Source organism: Panicum hallii, chromosome 1 (genome assembly GCF_002211085.1).
Source record: "Panicum hallii strain FIL2 chromosome 1, PHallii_v3.1, whole genome shotgun sequence".
Taxonomy (NCBI): Eukaryota; Viridiplantae; Streptophyta; class Magnoliopsida; order Poales; family Poaceae; genus Panicum; species Panicum hallii.
The window spans coordinates 43,269,070-43,289,783 of record NC_038042.1 but is presented as its reverse complement, the minus strand read 5'-3'; the positions used below and the strand labels follow the sequence as shown (position 1 = coordinate 43,289,783).

Here is a 20,714-nt window from a genome sequence, read left to right as displayed (position 1 = left end):
AGCCCTAGGATCAGCATAGGACCATCAATGAATGATTATTCAACTTGCATTGACTGACGTGGTTCTAGCTGTACCTTGATTTGTTTTCCTTGCAGCCACCTATAGCTCCACAAATTATCTACCACATCATAGGGTTGTGCTTATGTAATTATTTGTGCTGTTCTTGTTGGCTGCCAACACCTCCTGCTTTGCATGGTAAGAACAAGTAAGAATATGGATGCACAAGATCGAGAGGATGGAGTTTGCTGTCATCTAGTTCCACTAGTTGATCGCATATTTTTTCTTGTGAATTTTTCTGCTGCCCACCAACCATGACAGGCATGGGCAAGGAAATGGGAGCTGGCAGCCTTCCCCATGGTAATTTGCACACTCAACAACACATGGGAACATTTTCACTTGAGCTACATGATGATGTTTTAGCTATGGTCAGTTCTGCCCTACCTTCTTTTGAGGGAAATTTTGACCCTCATGCATACATTGATTGGAAGCTAAAGATATACAAGGAATTTGAGGAGTATGATTTATCTTAGAAAGAAATGGTTTTTGCTGCCTCTAATGCTTTAACAGAAAATATTTTGTATGAGTGGAAGCCTATATGTAGGCACAACAAAGTTCCACGATCTTGGAAAAGCATGGACGATATAATGAGTAGGTTCATGAGAGGGTTCAATTCTGAAATTCGAACCATGCACATTCCTAAAACTTATAGCCACATTTCTAACTTGTTTTGTCTTGCCAAAAATGCTGAAAATCAGATTTTATATCCGTGGATACTTGCAAGAATAATATGCCATGTCATGATAAATATTTTTCCACTTTACATGCTGAAAAAGACCAAGAAATAGTGGAACCCGCTGCTGATTTGCTTGCTGAACTTTGTGACAAAGATGAGTTCTGTGACACGTCCATTTCATCACCACAATTAGAGGTAGAGCACTCTATTGTGCCTCTTTTGTTACCTAACATTTTTCAGGTAGATGAGAACAATTCAATAGAGTGCATTGAAGAAATTGAGCAAGAACACCCACCGCTGGAGTTGGAAAAAAATGATCGTGCTGCACCTACAACATTGGAAGAGAATAAAGAAGGTAATGCAGGTGGTGCTAGAATCCCTCAAGGTAAGCTTGCACCTGTTGAAATGAAGTTGTCCCCTTATGATGCTAACCTCCAACAATCTTTGGTGGCATCCTTTGCTACCTTGTCTTTTCGCTATTTGCATGTGTTTCTTATGATAACAAGAAGTTGTGTGATAATGTTGTCTATTCAGCAATGATAAAATTAATGCACCAACATGTTAAACATGTCATGAATGATATACATGATGTTTCTAAACGTGTTCATTGCCTTGTTAGCAAGAAGGATGAGCTGAAACTCCTGTCCTCTTTTAACACATTAGATTATATTGAATTTGATATTCTTTGTAATCTGAATTTTCTAAAAGAGAAACTTAAATTTGATTCTGGTTTGCTAAGTTTATATCATTATTCGTTTCATGCTATTGGCAAATATGACAACAAAGGAGAATACTTGGTGCATAAAGTTTATATTTGCTCTAATCTAAAAACTCCTTTTGGGCTGCAACAACATGATCAAATAATGGACTGCACCAATGCAAGTGATGTCTTGCCTAATTCCTCTACTTTTATTCTTATGCAACAGGTTCAGCCACAAGAAAGGGGGCAACATTCATTGTGGCCTTGCAACATTGCCATTGCTCTACGTGCCGATGTCAAAACAAGTTCATTGGCTGCCCATTGGAGCAAGCTAGAAACAGCTTGTCATCAAGACGGGGAAATTGATGGGAGCTCATCATGGCTGCACACACAATGTCACCGTTTCAGCACCATGACTACTTCACCATGTTTGACTACACCAACAACTTGGCTATAGCAACCTCGACTAGCTCTACAACAACCTCTCACATTCAGTTTGGGACAATAGGCCCAAGCTATGCACATGTTCATCACTTGGTGTTTGAAATCGAGTGCCTCCCTGGCCTCCTCCATTCATGCCTATTCGAGGACTTGATGGTGTGGCTGATTCTAAAGTACAAGCAAGAATCACGCAAGAGCTTGAGTCGAGGACGACTGAAATGCAAGAAGGGGAGAATGATGTCGATATCCCTACCCCTGATACAACCACACCTATGGGACAGTAAGGAAAACAAAGTCGCACAACTAGAGATTGAGCTTACATGCCTAATTCTCAGGTAAAGTTGTTCCTTGCTGACCAAATAGATTATTCTCTAAATGGGGTGCTACTAAATTGTTGTGATCATTTTCTTATGATTAGGAACTTGAAACATGAATCGGATTGGAGGAAGAGCAACCACGACAATGGACAGCCAGTTTGAACAGCGAGCTCGGACTTTGCCAGTTCGGATCGGTCAGTTTGGACCGTGCCAGTTCGGACCTCCAGGCAAGGGCAACTTCAGAAGGCCACAACTCTTCGCTCCAAAGGTTATTTGAGTCCCATGAGTACTGCTTGGAAAGGTCTTGAAGTCTACTTTCAGATGAATCTAACCTCATGATGAAATTCCCCCGGAGCTAAGCGGAATCGCCAAAATGACGTTTGGACTTCCAGACATGGGCTAAGTCATTTATATCTCGTCCAACCCACTAGGGGCCCATTTTAAGTTAGGGTTTCAACCCCAGCACCCTCCTGGCTGCCTTCCCATCTATATAAACTAGTAGCAACCACCAGGATATATTTGGATTTTGTTTTGTTGAAAGTTTAGCCATTTCTTCTTCCTTGTAAATGCGTGTGTCGACCAGACCATCCGATTTTCTTGATTCAAAACCCCAACTTTGTGTGTATCAGATTTATCCCTTGGGCAAGGTCTGTGTGTTGTTTGCTTATCCAGTTGTTCTTGCTTGTTATTTGATTTGCTTGTAGGTTCAAGGTTGTTATTGGTATAGCAAGAACAGCAACAAATCGGAGACGGTGTAGCTATCGCTAAGGCGCAGCCTCTTGTGGTGTTGTAGTCGGGCAGCACAACGTTAATCCTCCATAAATCGAGTTATCCCCCACTCTCATCGAAAGATTAATAACAAACCCAAGCAGGTTTTATCACCCACCGTATTATCAGAAATCCAACGTGAACCTGCATGAGACAATCTATAAGACCGTTGACGTGTAGCAATGTACTTGCCTTTAGTTAATTATGACCTTCTTCTTTTTAGGCTATTCTGAATCCATTTTATAGTACTTACTGATTAAATGGGTGCCAAGTAAGAAATTGCAGCGGCATGATCTCAATATCTGAGACTAAAATACTTATACATAACATAATGCCATAGATACAACACATGCAGCCATTAATTGCCTCATTTCTAAGAAGCAGAACCAATATATATGATTGACTGATAAGCCCTCCCTTCCCAAATGTGAATGTAAATTGTTTTGCTTTTGTCCGGAGCCAAGCTTCTCTAGATTTGATCAAGTTTACAGAAAATACACCAATATCTACAATATCAAACAAATAGGTTTCAGTTTAATACGTCATGAGGTATTATTGTTAAAAGTGCATATAGATATAGGTAGTATTGTAGATGTTAATATCTTCTTCTATAAGTTTTTCAAAATAGATGTTCGACAGAGCAAAGGTAAAACAACATATTTTAAAACGGATGGAGTATTTATATTTATAGATATGATAACTTTAAAAAGAATGCCATTAGTGGGTTACGGCTAGCTTATTTTGAAGTCTCTTGATTCTTCTTCATAGAATGAGCTCTCTTCTTCACAAATTGATCTAGCCCCTGGTTCACACAAAAAGAACATTATGTGATCAAAACTACGGCATCGCTAAATCAAATGCATTCCAGTCCTTCAAGCATGTGAATATCTAGGGAAAATATTTGATTAACAGAAAAGAGTGTGTTTTGAAATAAAGCATACCTGCAAAATTGATTGAACCGAAAAAATTTGTATAACACGCGAAAATCGTGACTGCGTGTGGTAGGGTAGAGGGACGAGGAGCCGAGGAGCACGGGAGGAGATCGTGAGACCACCACCTCATGCAAGGGGGCAGAGGGGCGGGGAACTATATATCGCCTGTGCTGCAAATTACTATTCCGTTGTGTGAAGAATTTTACGTAAGCATCTGGTTTTAATTCAGCCCGTTTCCTGTTTTGGCCCATATTAGTTGCTTATATTTTTTACCACTGTTGCTGCCTTCATGATCCATACCGATACGCAGCTAATGTACCTACCATACGAAAACACAGCTAATGCAAGTACATGTCATCATTGTTCTGTTCCACTGTGGTCTAAGCAACATCATTACGAGGTTCGTTTGTTTCTTTCTTTGTTTTATTCCTTTTTTCTTCTTTCCTCCTTTTTTTTATTGTCTACTCCTTCGTTCCTTCTAAACTTTTTTACAATTTATCTCTCCTATTTATCTTAGCTTTATTAACATCCTTTTATTATTTCTATCTTTTTATTTTTTCTTTTCTTAGCCCATTCTCTTTGTTCTTGGGAGAGTACCTAGCTGTAGGCTTTCCCTTCTTCCTGCTTATTATCTCTTCCCAATTTCATTTCCTTTCCTTTTACTCTCCAATTTTTTTCCTTTTCTATTCATTTTATTTCTTTTTCTCTTCCTTCCCCTTTCGTCATTTTTTTAAAATATATCATTCATCTTTATTTCTTATAATTGGATCTAAAGAAATCTATATTTGACTTTTTCCCATCATAATCTCTATCCTATTTTTCTTTTTCATTCTTTTCTTTTCCTAATTCTCATATGTATGTGTTTTTCCTTAGTTTGCAGCACATTATTTTATACAATTAGTATCATTTGTATTTACACTAACCAGTTAACAAATCTATACTTCTCTTCATGATTACTAGTTTCTTCATATCATAGACTCACTAGTGGGTGATATAAAATGATTTATTTACTTTGTATACTAACAAATTTATTTTTATATATTTTATACTTATATACCTCTGATTATTTCATTATGTTTTTTTCTATTTCATACTTATACTCATTTCCTTATTTGATTAAGTTTTTTTCTATTTCATACTTATACTTTTTTAGTTTTTTCCCTTCTCTTTTATTTGTATTTACTTATTTGTTCTATCCTTTTTCTTTTCTTTTCATTTATTTTTTATTGTATTCTAATACATTCACCATCAATACATATTTAGTTCAAGAATAAGAATAGCTTATTTTTCTATTTTCTCTTTAACTTTTATTTCACGTGGTATGCCATGGTTTAATTTTCTCTTTTGGTTCTTATTTTGTTCATGTTTCTTTCCTAATACCTGCCATAGCTATTTACTTTATCTTCATAAAGTATAATATTTGTCATATATCCATTATTTATTTATTTGGATGTACAATTTTGTGAGTTTCGTATAATTTAATCTAGGATTACAACTATTTGCTCCGTAAGTTTGTAAAGTTTGCTCCGTGAGTATAAATATTTGTTCTATGACGTCTTCTAATTTGTTCCAGTAGTATACATCATTTTCTGTAAAATTTATATTTTGTTTGACACGTGTTTTGTTTTGTAAGTTGCATAATTTGTTTTGTGAATTTTTATAATTTGTTATAGGAGTATACATATTTATTGCATTAGTTAATATTAATTTGTTCGATGCCTACAATTAATATTTAATAAGTTTATATAACTTATTTTAGGAGTACAAATATTTTTTTCTATGGGTTTGTGTAATTTATCCAAGAGTATACATACAATTAATATTTAATAAGTTTATATAATTTATTTTAGGAGTACAAATTTTTTTTCTATGGGCTTGTGTAATTTATCCAAGAGTATACATCTTTGTTCCGTGGGTTCGTATATTTTGTTCAACACGTGCACTTATTTTGTTCTTTAAGTTAATCGAAGTTGTCCTGTATCTTCAAAATTATTCTAACTTGGTAAAAATATAAAATTTTTGTAAAGATAGTCAAGTGAGATCTTATTTTGAAGAACTTATTGTAAAAAATCTAGTGATGCAATCAAAATTGAATTTGGATGCACAGTTTAAGACATATATTTTTTTAGTTTGAATCTTCTTTGCATGTAGGGTGACGTCATCAATTTTGCCCTCTGTTGAATGCATGCACTGTTCTGTTTCTTTATACGGGTGCGTGCACTGGATCTGTTGAGTGGATGGACCCGCCGCAAATGTTAATACCGGTACGCGGCCCATCATACTTTAACTGAGCATCGCACATCTTAAGATGATTTATGATTTTACCATCACCTGATGCATAATTGCTCCCGGCGGAGGGGCCAAGGCAGTAGCCCAGCGAGGCAGATAGCCCCTCTGCCCTTGGGCTTGATACATGGACTTGACATGAGGCGGATCGTGAGTGCAATAGGGCTTGATACATGGACTTGACATGAGGCGGATCATGAGTGCAATAGGAGGAAACATCTCCTCCATGTCGGTTGCCAAACAGCGGACGGCGGAATCACATCGTGAATGAAAATGGAAAAATGTCAGTTCAGTTGTACTACGAGTCTGTAAAATTTTCACTGCCAATGAGAGTCAGCACAGCAGTTCAACTCCAGCATGCTTCTGCCAGAAAATGCTGTCATTCTGGACGTTGAGAATTTGCGATATAAATCAAGAAAGAGAAATTAATGTAAACCATGGCCACTAGGAACAATAAAATGCAAAAGGATTGCTTGCACTTCTGTTACCGAAGAAAACCCAATACATTCCCAATGCAAACTGATGACGGTTTTGAGACATTTACATAGCAACTATGAAACGAGTACAGTGTAGCATTTGAATGCGCTGCCGTGTACCCCTTGGCCTGAACTTTATACAACTATCATATATGATGTTACAGTGAAACAGAACAAAGTTATTATACCACGTTCTTACAAACAACTACCAGCCCCAAATTCATCAAACATCCAAGGTGGACGGCCCGTGTGATCTCCATACATCATTTTGAGAAGGGCAAGCTTACAAAATCTGGATGGCACTTCAACCTCCATAGGTTCGAGGCCATGTGCAGCCTCAAACTGCAGGGTTAGTTTTCAGCAAAAAGCTATAGACCTGAGAAATCATTTTGCCACCAGGCTTGAATACTCGGGTCCATTCTCTATCGTGGTTACGCTGGACGACCCTGCAGACGTCACATTGCTGTACGAAGGACGATTTGTTTGTTGGAGTTCCATCTCTCTTTGCCTTTCGGGGGCTGCAGGTCTCTGCCCCTCGTCTGCTAATCGCTTCAAAATGTTCATTATTGTGGGAACAAATTTTGTTGACAGTGAAAGGAGGGCCGGAAGCTGTATAACATTACAAACATATCAGTTTACAAACCCTTTTTAGGAGGCCACAAAACAGAACAGTAGAAATGGTTTGAATACTCACAAATCCATTTTGGAATTCAGCGGCAATGTCTAATTGTACCCAAATGGCCTTCCCAACAAGGAAGACAACAAATATGACACCCAAGTACAGTGGATTCCTGTTATCCAAGTAAAAGTCAGATCAAAATGTAAATACCTTAATAAGAATTAATGTATGATTCTGCAAAAAAAAATACTTTAGCAATGTCATAAACTCATTGAATCCAAGAATAGCCATTGCAGCGAGTGCCCATGGAGGTGGAAGCCAGTTGTTGTTCCTCTTATTTGCTTCCTGATGAAGGCAACTGTACATGTTTAGTATCTAGATTTTTTACATATAAAAAATCATATTGAGATGACAGTCAATATTTCCAGCGGACAACAAACAAAATAAAGGACTGAGATGATAGGCACCACAGTTTTTGTAGCACATAATGAGCACATGTATAAATGGATCTTGTGAGATACCTGAGCAGCTATGGCCTGAGTGACTGTATACTCTGTTTCAGCTTTAAATTGCCTCCACAAAGATTTGCACTGGACAGGGCTAATTAAAGTTTTCTCCTCAGGAACCTGCACATTAATGACATCCCTTTAGCAACACCCAAACATATCTGTGCTTAAAGAAGAAACTAAGAGCCAGAGAATTGCTTCAGGCCTTCAGCAGAAGAGCATAGATGTGGCATATTCCTTACCCTCTCCCATGAGCTGGAGGCAAGTGGATCGAACGATTGGATACTTCTATCGGTAGTCCCAGGTCTCGCCGTATCAACAAGAGCAATGGAGAGAGTGTTTTCTATGTCGTCACCATCCTCATCCAACCGAATTGCAGCCAGAGTTGCCAGCAACTTCATGGACTGTAGTAAAATGGGAAAATAATTTTCAGTTATTAAAACAATTCAGTTATGTTTCAAATATAGTACCGACATTTGACATACAGCTGAACGTGCAGTTTTGGTAATAGCTTTTATGTCCTCCTTTCCTGTCCACATCCTTGGCATTGAGTCAGCATCACGACTGAATAGTGTTGAGAACCTGCAACAAAATATTCAATTTAGTCTTCATACAGAAGATATGTTTCTCATTCTGTAGCAGATATGCAGTAAGTTCACCTGTCCTTCATGCGAATCAAGACCCTTCCAGCCTCTTCTTTTGCCTTTGATTCAACAACGCTTCTTCCATGGTTCTCCAATTTCACAAGCAATTCTTTCTCAGTTGCTTCATCGAGTTCAAAAGCTGAAAGAGCAGATTCGAGACCTGAAATAGCAGCTTTTGTCTCACGTTGAAGAAGCTTTCTGATGGCTGGCCAGGTATCTTCACTGGCTGAATCTAGCAGAGCTTCAACAGGTTCTGCCAGAGCTTTGGTAAGTTGTGCCTGAAACAACATTAGAAGATTAGGCAAGGGTTCTATGTTCTTTGCTATGACATAAACAGATGAATTCGAAGAAGCGAGCAACCTCATATTTGGCACAAAGTTCAGATAATTTTGCGGCACGAACTGAAGCCACATGTGCCTCAATGTCACGCTTAAGCTTATCCTTAACTTTTGAGGGATCCCATTTCACTTGTTGAATAGCAGCATCTGTCAAAGAGAGAGCTCATATGTAACAAGACATATGTTTAGGACTTTAGGTAGAAAAGGAGTGGGTTCTAAATTAAAAAAATAACATTATCTAGAATAAGACTTTACTCAAAAGTTTGTGTCCTAATAAATATAGCAGGCAATCAATAATGCTTCGATTAGTTCTGAAAACTTAAACACCAACAGCAGATACACATTGTTTTATGGTAAGCCTATCTACAGGTCTTATTTTACTCTTCAAGTGGCTGGTAGATTCACCAACAGAACCAGAAACATACTTGCCCATTTGTCAAAATTTCCATACTGAAATGGAGAACAGGAAGTTATGCATCAAGTACTTTCTAATGCTAAATGGTTAGCTCTAGAAAGTTAGTCTGCTCGAATTATGCTTGTGGGCTCTTGAACTGTAAGTTGTATACTTCTATCCTAAAAAGTGCCTGACTGGATTATAAAATTATACCTCACCATCCACTCAGAGCCCAAATTAATATCCCCACCACAACCCAGAGTCAACTAACAGGTGACATAACCTTTCTGAAGAAAAAAAAATCAAAACAAAGCCTTTTAGTCCCAAGAAAGTTGGGGTAGGCTAAAGAAACTATGAGGAAGTGAATAGATAGCATTCCTGAAACCATACCTTCAGATCCTTTATCAAACTGTTCTAAGAAAGTCTGCGTACAATCACGAGAAGCAACAGCAAACCCCTCCTTTGTTAGGGCCTTGTCAAAGGATTCCTTAAATCCTTCCAAAGTTCTAGTCCGTAAGTGACCCAGAAGCAATTGGTACGCAGGATTGACAAGCTATAGGAGATGAAATAGGCATGTGTTTAGGAATGAAGTCATCCAAAATAATGTTTTAGAGCAACAAGATAAGCAGCACATCAGACTAAATTAGTGATCCAAACTCAGTTAGGATCAAGCAAGAAAACCCATTGAGAAATAACAAGTCATGGCAGAAAATGAATACGAGAATGCTCTCAAGACTCGACTTAGGTTTAGGTTCTATGGTAAAAAGCTTTCACTCTTTCACTAATCAGTTCTACAAAATAGGGCAATCAGTACACAGGAAATGAGATCAATATTTGATTTCACATTCAATTCCAGATAACTAATGTGGTGTACGTATATGGACTGGTTCATGCTCTACACCATAAATACTTGCATCAACTGTTGCTCGTTCCCTTGGTGTATGTATGCCATTTTGGGCAAGAATCAGTTGAATTTTAAATTTGGCTACAAATATAAGCAGCTATATCTAGATTCACCTCATGAAAGCAATACTATGTCCATCAACAAAAAATACTTCCATCATACTGTATCTCATACTTTTAACCAACATATTGTGATAGAAAGCATTAGAGAGTTGCCTCTTGGAGACTGCCATGTCCAAAGCAACACACATTTATATACAGATAGTAAATGTTAGGTAGCGAGTACATATATATAAACGGGAGTAAATATGAGGAAGTGAGGTGAGGCGCATCTATAATTTGATGCAATGGATCAAGTGTGTCTGTAACAAAAAAAAAAGACGAGTGAGAGAAGAAGGGACAACCTGCAAGAGTTTAGACTCAAGTTGTTGTCTTTTTGAGGTTCTGACACCTTCGTCAAAATAAATAGCCTCCATGTCATACCTTCAATCAAAGAAGTAAATCTTCAAGTTGTTCTCTCTTTTTCAGATAGTACTCGCAATGTATGATAAGAAATAAACATTGCATTTCTTTTAGATGATAAACTAAGTAATTCATCAATAAGAAAAAGATATGCTTTACAGAATGTTTTGTTCCTATGCCAACACCCAACAAGATTGCCATGAGAAGTTCATTAGGAATAGATAGGGTCCCAAACCAGGATATGCCCCTGGACTCTGCTATTTTGCAGTAATCAGTAACGATCCTATAGTCCAATGAGAACCTATGAGACACTTCTATCTTGGATAGAGTGGCTAGAGTTGGCCTATCTCAACAAGAATAATAAGAGACACTTCAGGATCCCATCACCAGCCAGTCTGACTGGTAAATAGCAGGAGCCAGCCTTGCATGTTTTCTGACTTTAGGAATACCACAAAAATAATAAGAGAAAAGATTACTCATAAAGACTAAAGAACTCACTCTGATAAACATCTATCAAGAAGGTTGCTGAGTTTCTTCCCAAACCCAGGTACATAGTCATGTTGAATGGCCTCCTCAAATTGTTGCCATTCCTTTACATATAAAAATATCTTAGCATCAGTGAATCAAAAGTTCTATATACCATGTCTCAAGTACAATATGCACTTTTAAGTCTATAATCACCTCATCAGCTGTAAAACTGGCAACTTTCTCATTACCAATTTCCTCACAACGTACAGTAGCCACCATAACCTGAACCGATCATAGAAGGATATGTCAATATACAAGATGCTGGTAGCTCAAATGAATAAATAGTGGAGGGTACTCACTTTATGTGCAGGTAGATCAAGGTCTTTGTTCTCCTTAATGACCTTCCAAAATTGCTGTAAACTAAAAGAAAAACCTGAAGCTGGGACAACGCCACGGCGGTCTCCAGCAAGTCCACCAGGAGCAATAGAATGCTGAAATCTATCTCTTAAATGGGAAACCTTCAAAAAAAAGTCATTTACTATTAGGCATAATCATTGGGAGATCAGCAATAAGCATGTATTTAGAAATTTACATTGTATTTACAACCACCTGTTCTTTGAATAACTCTTCTTTTTCCTCATAACTGGATAGAGCCACAACTTCTACCTGGATGTGGGATTGACATTGAGTAAATCCACCATAAACCACAACAAGAACAAGGACTAGGTTAAGAAGTTTACGTTGAAGAATTCACTTAGCGGAGTTTCTTTATGGGCATGGGGTTTGGGAACAGCATCCCATATCTGCATCAGAATGAAAACAGCTCAACACACTAAAAATACAATGAAACATCAGGCACAACACATGAAAGATAATCAACTAAGAGAAATACCTTCTGAATATCTTCCCTTAGAATAGGTTCAAGATTTTCCAGGGGTGTCTGTTTTAAACCAAAAATAGCAGACATTACTTTTTGTATACACAAATATATTGGATAGGGAAAAACTAAGAAAGTTAACAGTTGATCAGCAACTTATCATAGTTCTAAGCAGCCTAACAGCAGCAATATCAAACACTCACCTTCGATTTGTCGCGAATTACAAATAATAATGTTGTTTTACGAGGACTAAACAACCTCATCATGACCTACACAGATAAACAATTCCTGAGAATATGTAATGCCTCGTATACCACTAAAGGGTAATAAATAAATAAGATATTAAAATTAAGATATCAGTTTCAACAAAGTAACCTGGAAAACGGTCTTCAGAAGAGGCTTGTTTGCAGCCTGTTCCCTGCCAATGTCATGACACCACCTATGGAAGGAGGAAAGAAAACAATTGTTCAATTGCACAATTAAATAATAAGTCCAACTCTAATCACTTAGCATAACTTACATATTGATAAGCACAATATCCGAAACAGCCAAAGCAAACAATGCGCTTTGCTTCTCAAAGGCTGTGTCATCCTGACATCAAATAGATGAAGTACAGGTTATACAGGCACAATGAGGAGTAAAATTTTTGCAACACAAAATCTAACAGCAATCGTTAACCCTGACATCTATGGGCAATCAGATGGTTCAGTATGAGCCAATTTCAGCTACAGCTTGTTCACCAATAAGCTGAAGCAAGGATGCGACAGGCAGCACATTGTTTGGCTTATCTAATACACTGGAGTCCTCCTTCCATAAAAAATTTATAATAAGATAAGCTCAAACCAATGAGGAAGGCATTGCAGGCTTAGCACTGGATGCGAAGGCGAGTATAGGATGGCTTATTGGAGATGCCCAAATGACTTTAAGCATGCAGTTTATGTGGCACTGCTAGCAAAGTTTCGTATTAATGTTCTTAAAACAGGCCTGGTAGCACAAATAATCAGCAAGTTACTTTTACTGGTACCTACCCCAGTTATTACCCAGATAAATGTCGGTTATTCATGTGGCCATGCTGGTTAATTAAAAGGCAGGTTAGAAGGGTCATTGACACAAGAATTCAATTTGGCAGCTCTGCCCATTAGAGCTGAACAACTGTGTTACTACTTCTGTATATATAAATCTGATAGGAAACCAGTTCAAAGGTGATTCTCATTACTCACCACAAGGTCCTATGACAGGTGATAAATGTTACCAAGTTTCAGTACATTGGTTCAAAGTTCAAATTACAATCCCTCCCCCCCCCCCCAACCCCACACACACACCCCCCACCAAAATCATAATTTCTCATTATCTTCATTTTCATTACCTCTCCCCTCTCTCTTCCATCAGTTCCTTCCAAATCCATTACAAGGGTGCATGGTTCAATGTTTTGGGCCTTTGCTAACCATATACCTTTCGTAGTTTGTGACCTGAAAATTCCAAGAATGCTACCAAAGTTACAGACAAGAATAGGCTCCATGAAAACCAGGAAGTTTCTGCTAAGCAAAGACACAAAAACAAAAATATAAAATAATAGAAGCATGCCTTCCTTTGAAAGCATCCATCTCCCTAAAACTGGTGCCAAATAGATGATTCAAAAGTGTACTCTTCCCTGAAAAAGAAAGTTGGAGTCAACAATGTAATCAGATAAGAGAAAGTGCTCACTAAACATATGGAAAGAACGAGAAAAGGAGAAACCCCATACCACTACTTTGCGGGCCCATTATTGATACAACAGCATACGAGAGCCCGCATTCACCCAGTTTAACTTCCTTCATGAAATTATCCAATACAGAAACATTGAAGACCCCATCTCCGTCGATGAGCTGCATCGAGAATGCATGCCCCATTTCTGTTCCGCAGGGTAGGAACGTATGAAGTAGAAGTATAAGCCATCACAGTATATGCTGGGCAAGGGGGAAAGGCATAAATCGAAGCAGAGAGAAGATGACTGCAGCATATCACCTGCCTCAAAGATTTCTCCAAAAACAAAATGTGACAAAACAAACACACAGCGACACAGAGCTTACAGCAACAATACTCGAAGAAGTCACAAAAGAACGCCGATATTTAGGGTTTTTAAGGACAAGACCATCAAGTTGAACAGAATGGCAGGCAAGTGTTTGCCATGTCGCCGCAAAACCAAGCAATGCAGCTTATTGGAATTACTATTTAAAGGGTGTGTTTGGATCTCAGGCAAACGTTAGTCTAGTCTTGCTCAGCAAACATTGGCATTTGGTACCAATAGAAAATCCTGGCTTTTGGAGGCAATCTAGCCTGCAGCGGCAAGAAATAGCTTGCCCGGCCAGGCGAGCTGACTTAGCTCTCAGTCATCGGCAAGCAAGCAGTTACATGAAAGATCGTGTGTTTTGAATGTGCTGCTACACTGAGCAACCAAATAATAGCTCTTGCTTTTATTATCAAAAAAAAATAATAGCTCTTGCTTTTGAAGGCTTTGCCAGTGTGAGCTAGGCAAAGTGTGGCCATGATCTAAACGCAACCAAAGCTTCCACAAGAATAAAAACAAAGTAAATGTCTGGTTACTAGCGTACTATGCCTGTCAAGTTGAATATCAATGCAGGAGGATTAAATGCAGGGGCGGACCCAGCATATGACATGGGTGTACACATGTACCCGATAATTTTTGCAAACGAAATCGAAGTTAGTAGGTAATATATTGTAACTGGATCAGATCCGAGTACAAATAGTTTGTTAGGGTTTAGGGTGCTCCGTCTCGCACAGCAGAAGGAAAGAGAAGGGGCAGGCATACCTGGTGGATGCTCGTCGCCGGCAAAGGGCTGGGCGAAGACGTGACGAATGACGCCGCCGCTCGCCCAATCGTCGCCGCCAGGGAAGGAAGACCAAGGCAGGAGAGTCAGAAAGAAGGGAAAGGTGGAAAGAAACAGAGATGAGCCTGAGGACCTGAGCCGTGAGGGGGAGGGCTGTCAGTGTGGCGGCGGTGAATGACGGGAATGGATCCGGACCGGTAGTGGGAGTGGAGATCGGGCAAGACGGAGATGCACCAAACAAAAAAGAATATAGATTCAGTTTCATTGAAATAAAAGAGAAAAGAATATTTATTAAGTGAAATAAAATAGTAGATTACTACTAATTTATTAGATAACTAGGGTGTGCCCGTGCCGTGGCTTGCTAGGGTAAAGAAAATCATGAATAAAGACATCAATAACCAAAATAATAGAAGTGCTCAAACATAATTTACACACTATAAATATATCATTGACTAAAGATAAATAGGAGTGCTCAATTATAGTGTCATCACTCATCAGAACTGTCGTTAAAACATATGTCACAAATAATTTTGATCAAATTTGGATTTGCAAAAATGTTTAGAACATATTTTTTATTCAACAAACATCACAGCGGTTAAGATTCCCACACGCAAATCTATTAGAGTTCACACCATTATATAACAAGTGGTACTGGTTTATTGCTTCCACACAACTAAACAATCCTGCAACAACATTTCAGCATCTCAGCATGCAAAAGACAACCCCTTAACGGCGCACGCAGACGACAGCAAGCGCGCACGCGATGGCAGGATGGGCACCCGTGTCGGACACAGGCAACGGCAGACGCACGAGCGACAACGATATGCTTAGGACCATAGACCATGTGGGCAACAGCGCAGGCGATGGCACGCGCAATGGCAGGGCGCATAGCAATGGCTAGCATGGCACGCGCGACAGAGGCCACGCAGCCAATGTTGACACAGGCAACGGTAGGCGCGTGCGCGACTGCGGAGCCGATGTCGAACGCAGGCAACGGCAGGCACGCGAGATGGAGGCTGGATGAGAACCTACGTAGTTGCTATGAAACCCAGGATAAGCGTGCCGAAGAGAAAACATAGGGCCTAAAAAACTGGCTCGAGGGCCTTGATGACGGGAAGCAGCAAAAAGTCAATTCACTTCGGTGATATTATCACAGTGGAGGCCTTGAAAATATTATAGCATAAGAAATCATAATACTAATATTCAGCCATAAGGATTTTTCCTTGGAAAGCAAAGCATAAGAAACTTTCTTAAATGTCCCGTCCCAAATTTAGCAAATATAATTAAGAAAATTATAATAAACATACCTCCTCGTTAAGACTAAAAGATCATTAATAATATAAAATGTACCAAATACTGGACTTGGATGGCTAAACCCCAACCACACTCCAATAAGCCACACCAGCGTATGTTTGGATACCTGGCTAGCCTCTTTAGCCAGGCTACAACAAACCAAATCGGCCCCTTAGCCTGCCTCCACGGTAACGTGAATCACGAGCGTCTCCAGTTAGCCATGCTTGCCCAAGCCGAAGGTGCTCCAGGACTTGTCTCGCGTCACCCGCTGGGCGTCCACCTTCCTCTTCTTTCTCGTTCCAAGACAGCAGCTGCGAACTTGGATTCGCCCCCCTCGTTCCACAGCAGCCCGCGGCGGCGGAGGTCCGACGCGCGGCCGGCGGCGCTCCCCACCCGCGGCGCGCGGAGGTCCTCCGCACGGCCGGCGGCGCGGCGCGGCCGGCGCTCCCCGCGTGGCGGCGGAGGTCTTCGCGCGGCTCCCGCTCGCCCGCGGGGGCGGAGCATCCGACGGCTCTCCTCGCGCTGCGGCCGCGGGCTGGGGGGCGCCGGCCTCGGCCGTCATCGCCGCGGGGGTCTTCGGGGCCGCCGCTTCGGGACGGGTCTGCGCTGACGCCTTCACTCCTGCCCACTATCGGAGAAAGCTTTCAGAGCAGAGATGGGGCGGATTGGGCAGCTGCGTCATCCCAACATCGTGCAATTTCTTCACCTGCAAGCGAATGTAGAGGAATTTGTCAAAATAAATTAAGCTGTAATGACTAGCTATTGGGATTTACTGAAGAGAAGAACATATGAATGGACCAGTGAAATTTATGGAACTCGTGGCTTCTTCTTCCTGGACATGCGTCGCCCGCGGCGGCGGCGGCGGCGGCGGGGAAGGGCTGACGATGATGTGGATGGAGCAATGGCGAGAGAGAGGGGAAAAAGAGATCGGTACTTCACCCTTCAGCCAAGACACAGTTATTATATCAAATGTACAGCAACCAAATACAATCTTGAGCTAGCCAGACTTGGATTGACCAAGAAACCAAATACGGCATAGATTGCTAATATTGGACAGGCTTGGGCTGGCCTGGCTCTAGATTCTAGCCAGGCTAGAATAAGCCCACGAACCAAACAGACCCTCGTTGAGCTAAATTCTTTCGCTGGCATTCTGCTATATCCATCCTCCCCGCAACAGAGCTGTTGCACGTGCAATCCGTCGTACAACCTGAACAGAAGAGCAAAGAGGTTACAATCTGAAGTATGTTCGGTGATTTGGTAGTCCATATCCTCCGTATAATCATTTGGTTCATTAACCTCTATAAATCAGCAATCAACCAAATAGTCTACAACCAAAACCAAATTTAATCAGATGTGAGGGTAAATATGGTGATCAAGCATGTACCTTGCCAAACATTTTCACATCCGCGATAGGTGTCATCCCGGTGGAGCCAATACATTTGTAAGTCGAATTGTCTACTGCGCAGCCTGAACAGTATCAATACATTTGTTTTCCTGCTCTCTATTCATCTCCTTTTTCCTCTTATAAGCTTCACACCATCTCTTGTTACGCTCGTTTTTCTGATCTTCGGATACTGAAGCAGAACGCACTCACTCCATCTGCCTCTTTAAGCTCCTTCGAATCTACATCTACTGCAATCAGTTGAATAATTTTCATCAATAGTGACACAAATATAGTTTGCTTGTCTGAGTTAGGCCACTTACCGATGCCACCAGTGTTGGTCAAATCAGCAAATGGTTCCCTAGAAACACAATTCCTATTGTGCTCCATCTGCTGAAACACAAAGGGCTGGATCACCTGCTGTTAACTTTGTTCTTCTATAAAACAAAAAAAATTAAACCAATAGTTGAGGACAGCACCAACCAAAAAAAGACAGGCGCACATCATTAACGCAGGCGTGCTGGAGATCATCGTCAGCTGCATGTTCTACCAGAGCTGCAGTAGGAGTGAAGCGGACGAGCTCAGAGAGCTCGAGCCAAAGGAGATGGGTGACCTCCAAGCTTGAGCTCTCAGGTCTCAGCTCAGCATCAGGTGGAAAAGAAACGACATATCTCACAAATAGCCACACAGGATCAGATCAAATGGTACAGAGTTGATCCAGAGCAATATAGTGAATTAAGATAGATTTGTGCGTATGTTTTTTTCTGCTAGCAAGCGGAAGACAGGTTGAGGTCAAATAAATCATTGTTATCTTGTACAGAGGGAAATTCATTCAGTGCTTACGAGGGACACGATATGGGGCTGCAACCAGCACAGTACAAACTACACGAGACATGCTCCTGCAATCTGGTGGACCACATGTTGAGATGGCTGTTCTCTATTTTTACGACAGATATTACAGTGCTGTAAACACCATACCTGCCATTACAGGGGAAAAGAAGATGGTACAAGAGGATAATGCAAAGGCAAACCAGGTGAAACACTGAAGCTCGCATTTTCTCCTGGTTTGTCTATCTCCAGACTATTGCTTGTGACCTGATATATGTAAAAGATCATGGCTGGGCACCGTTTGGAAAGATCTGATATATCTAGGGAGTTTTCGATAAGTCTGCCAAGACACAATGAGAATCATCCAAATTATAGATATATCCAAGGACTAATATGCAAAAGCTCGGGCTTCTCCTTCCATGGTGGCCGGCAGCACTGTGCAGCCGAATTGCCGACGATCTAGGGCATGACAGGGTTCGAGGAGTAGAGGGATGAAAGGAGGAGGTTGAGGGGGTTCTATTTTAACGCTTACCCGTGTGCGGGGAACACCGGAATGACCACACCGCGGCCGCCTGCCGATCTGCTGGAGCCGCCTCCGCCGCAGGTGCCTATTGACATGAGATCAAGCGAGGCAGCCACTCCTTTTAGATGCGGTGGAAAACAATCGCCGCCAGGGCACCAGCGCTAGTGCCTACCTCCTCTTCTGCCGCAGTCGCTCCTCTCAGATCGAGATCAAGATCGCTTGAAGACCGGAACTATTTTGTTAACCTAATACTAATCGACGGCAGGAGGGTGGGCAGCGGACGGCTAGAAAACCATCGCGGCAGGGCGATGCGCTTCTTACGGGCAGGGAGTGGGGCGTGCGCTAGCCACGATTGCTGGACGGTGCAGATTGCGCACGGCAAAATAACGACGGGGGAGGTAAAGGTCTCACCAAAAATTGGTCTCCCAATTGATAGAAGACTTCATACCAGCCGGCCATACGTCAGCGCGTCTCAGTGCCATAGCTAAATTTTCAAACTAGGATGGTCCACTTAATAAATTTTTAGCTCGCAAAGCTAGCTCCAGTTTGTAGGATTTCAGCCTGCAAACTACAAATGCGTAGCGTTAGGATCTGGAAACACGAAGAGTTCCACGGTACAGGAAATCGTATCGATAGAAAAATAGAAAACACATGAGATATGCCGACCAAATTTCTGAGGTTAATTGATAGTGGACAAAAAAATTTTAGGGTGGACCAATGCCCACACTGCCCATCATATAGCTCGCCACTGGCGTGTCTGCACGGCCGCCTCCATCTGCCATCCATTTCACCTTCTGTGATCGAAAGGAGCAAGGACACATGCGAGTTTTCCACGGCATGGGGTGAATTGGTTTTCCAGGCCCACTAGTCGGCATTCATCCGGATGTCACGAGCCCGCGCCTGTTCATTTCGCTTTTCATCATCGCCGTAAATTTGTTCTTCTTCGTGTTATCGGTTATAGGTTGTTGATGTTGGTCGGGGTGGATCTGAATCAGACGGAGCCCACCCAATGTCTAGGTTGCGATCGGGATTGCCTTCTGGGGCGAGATTTAGCATGTGTTTGTTTCGGGGACTAAATAGAATAGGCTAAGTTTATCCTATTTTTAAGGTTGGATTTAATCTTATCACGAGTTTGCTTAAGAGGGATGGATCCAATCCAGTTCTTTGTTTTGTTAGAGAGATTAAGAGGGATATGATGGATGATATTTTCATACTGCTAGTGACGAGTACCTGTGGATCCCACATGTCATCAGTAGACCCCACGTGTCATCCTCTATTTTTCTTTTTTCCTCCACACCTTATCTTCTTCCTCGAGCTCGGCCGCTCGCTCCTAGGCCATCCACCACGGAGCTCGGCCCTTGCTCCTGTGCAGCTCGCTGCCACCTGTGTGCCCTTGCACTGCTCGCTGCCCGTACCTGCGCCGCACGCGGCACCCACATGCACCATTGCGCCACGTGTCGCTACGCGCCGGCTGCGTCCCTCCACCCCTGTGCAAGCCACTGCTGGCACCATCGCAGGGTGGCACCTCGAGCCGCTACTCCTATGCCGCTCGCTGCCCACCCCTATGCCCCAGCTTCGTTCGCACCTGAGCCGCGTGCGGTGGCGCCTCGAGCCGCTACTCCTAGGCCGCTCGTCGCCCAACCCTACGCCCCAGCTTCATCCGCACCTTCACCGCCCGTCGCCCACATCTGCGTCGCGCGTCGCACAAGCTCGCTCGAGCGCGCCTCCAGTCGCTGCTCCTGCGCCGCTAGCCGCCCACCCCTACACCACTAGTTGGTTGCCCCTGCGCCGCGCCCCGCTTCAGCTCGCTCATTGGCGCTCGTGCCCCCCGAACGGACTAGAGACGGTGCATGACGGGGTCGAAGTGGGTCAACCCTGTCCGCTCGTTTTGATCGAATGGAATGAAACTGCATCTATATATTCTTTCGGAGGTTCATCCCACCCCATATCTACTCCCATCCAAATGCAAGTTTATTCCGGTTGGACCCAACCCAACT

The 20,714-nt window shown here is 41.7% G+C and overlaps 1 protein-coding gene and 2 long non-coding RNA genes across 5 annotated transcripts; 1 reads left to right on the top strand and 2 right to left on the bottom strand.

The window, feature by feature from the left end:
• The first annotated feature begins 519 nt into the window (after positions 1-519).
• LOC112878776 lies at positions 520-2,804 on the top strand. Its single transcript, XR_003225867.1, has 3 exons — positions 520-1,118; positions 1,660-2,209; positions 2,293-2,804. It is a non-coding gene; the product is annotated as an uncharacterized LOC112878776 (long non-coding RNA).
• A 3,857-nt stretch (positions 2,805-6,661) lies between these two features.
• LOC112891535 (protein ROOT HAIR DEFECTIVE 3-like) lies at positions 6,662-14,878 on the bottom strand. Its single transcript, XM_025958427.1, has 23 exons — positions 14,674-14,878; positions 13,609-13,755; positions 13,449-13,515; positions 13,231-13,333; positions 12,385-12,455; positions 12,240-12,303; positions 12,068-12,133; positions 11,880-11,927; positions 11,728-11,790; positions 11,597-11,653; positions 11,347-11,505; positions 11,201-11,269; positions 11,018-11,109; positions 10,462-10,540; positions 9,545-9,707; positions 8,783-8,907; positions 8,438-8,700; positions 8,264-8,360; positions 8,021-8,182; positions 7,794-7,898; positions 7,523-7,617; positions 7,348-7,444; positions 6,662-7,262 (listed from the first exon to the last, which is right to left on the bottom strand). Exons 2-23 carry the CDS (start codon positions 13,751-13,753, stop codon positions 7,038-7,040), a joined length of 2,415 nt encoding a protein of 804 aa, XP_025814212.1. The 5' UTR covers positions 13,754-13,755; positions 14,674-14,878; the 3' UTR covers positions 6,662-7,037.
• A 1,128-nt stretch (positions 14,879-16,006) lies between these two features.
• On the bottom strand, positions 16,007-19,105 carry LOC112873641. Of its 3 annotated transcripts, none has more exons than XR_003224809.1 (7): positions 18,890-19,105; positions 18,727-18,802; positions 17,850-18,461; positions 17,690-17,774; positions 17,370-17,617; positions 16,784-17,192; positions 16,007-16,691 (listed from the first exon to the last, which is right to left on the bottom strand). It is a non-coding gene; the product is annotated as an uncharacterized LOC112873641 (long non-coding RNA). The 3 variants fall into 3 exon arrangements; XR_003224812.1 differs by having other exon boundaries at positions 17,690-17,759; XR_003224805.1 differs by lacking the exon at positions 17,850-18,461 and having other exon boundaries at positions 17,690-17,803; positions 18,890-19,096.
• Positions 19,106-20,714: the final 1,609 nt, after the last annotated feature.

Coding starts and splice junctions, on each gene's coding strand:
- LOC112891535 (XM_025958427.1), bottom strand. CDS start 13,753: ATGGGGCATGCATTCTCGATGCAGCTCATCGACGGAGATGGGGTCTTC. Junction 11,928..12,067: donor TAATTCGCGACAAATCGAAG/GTGAGTGTTTGA, acceptor GGTTTAAAACAG/ACACCCCTGGAAAATCTTGA. Junction 8,361..8,437: donor TTGATTCGCATGAAGGACAG/GTGAACTTACTG, acceptor ATTTTGTTGCAG/GTTCTCAACACTATTCAGTC.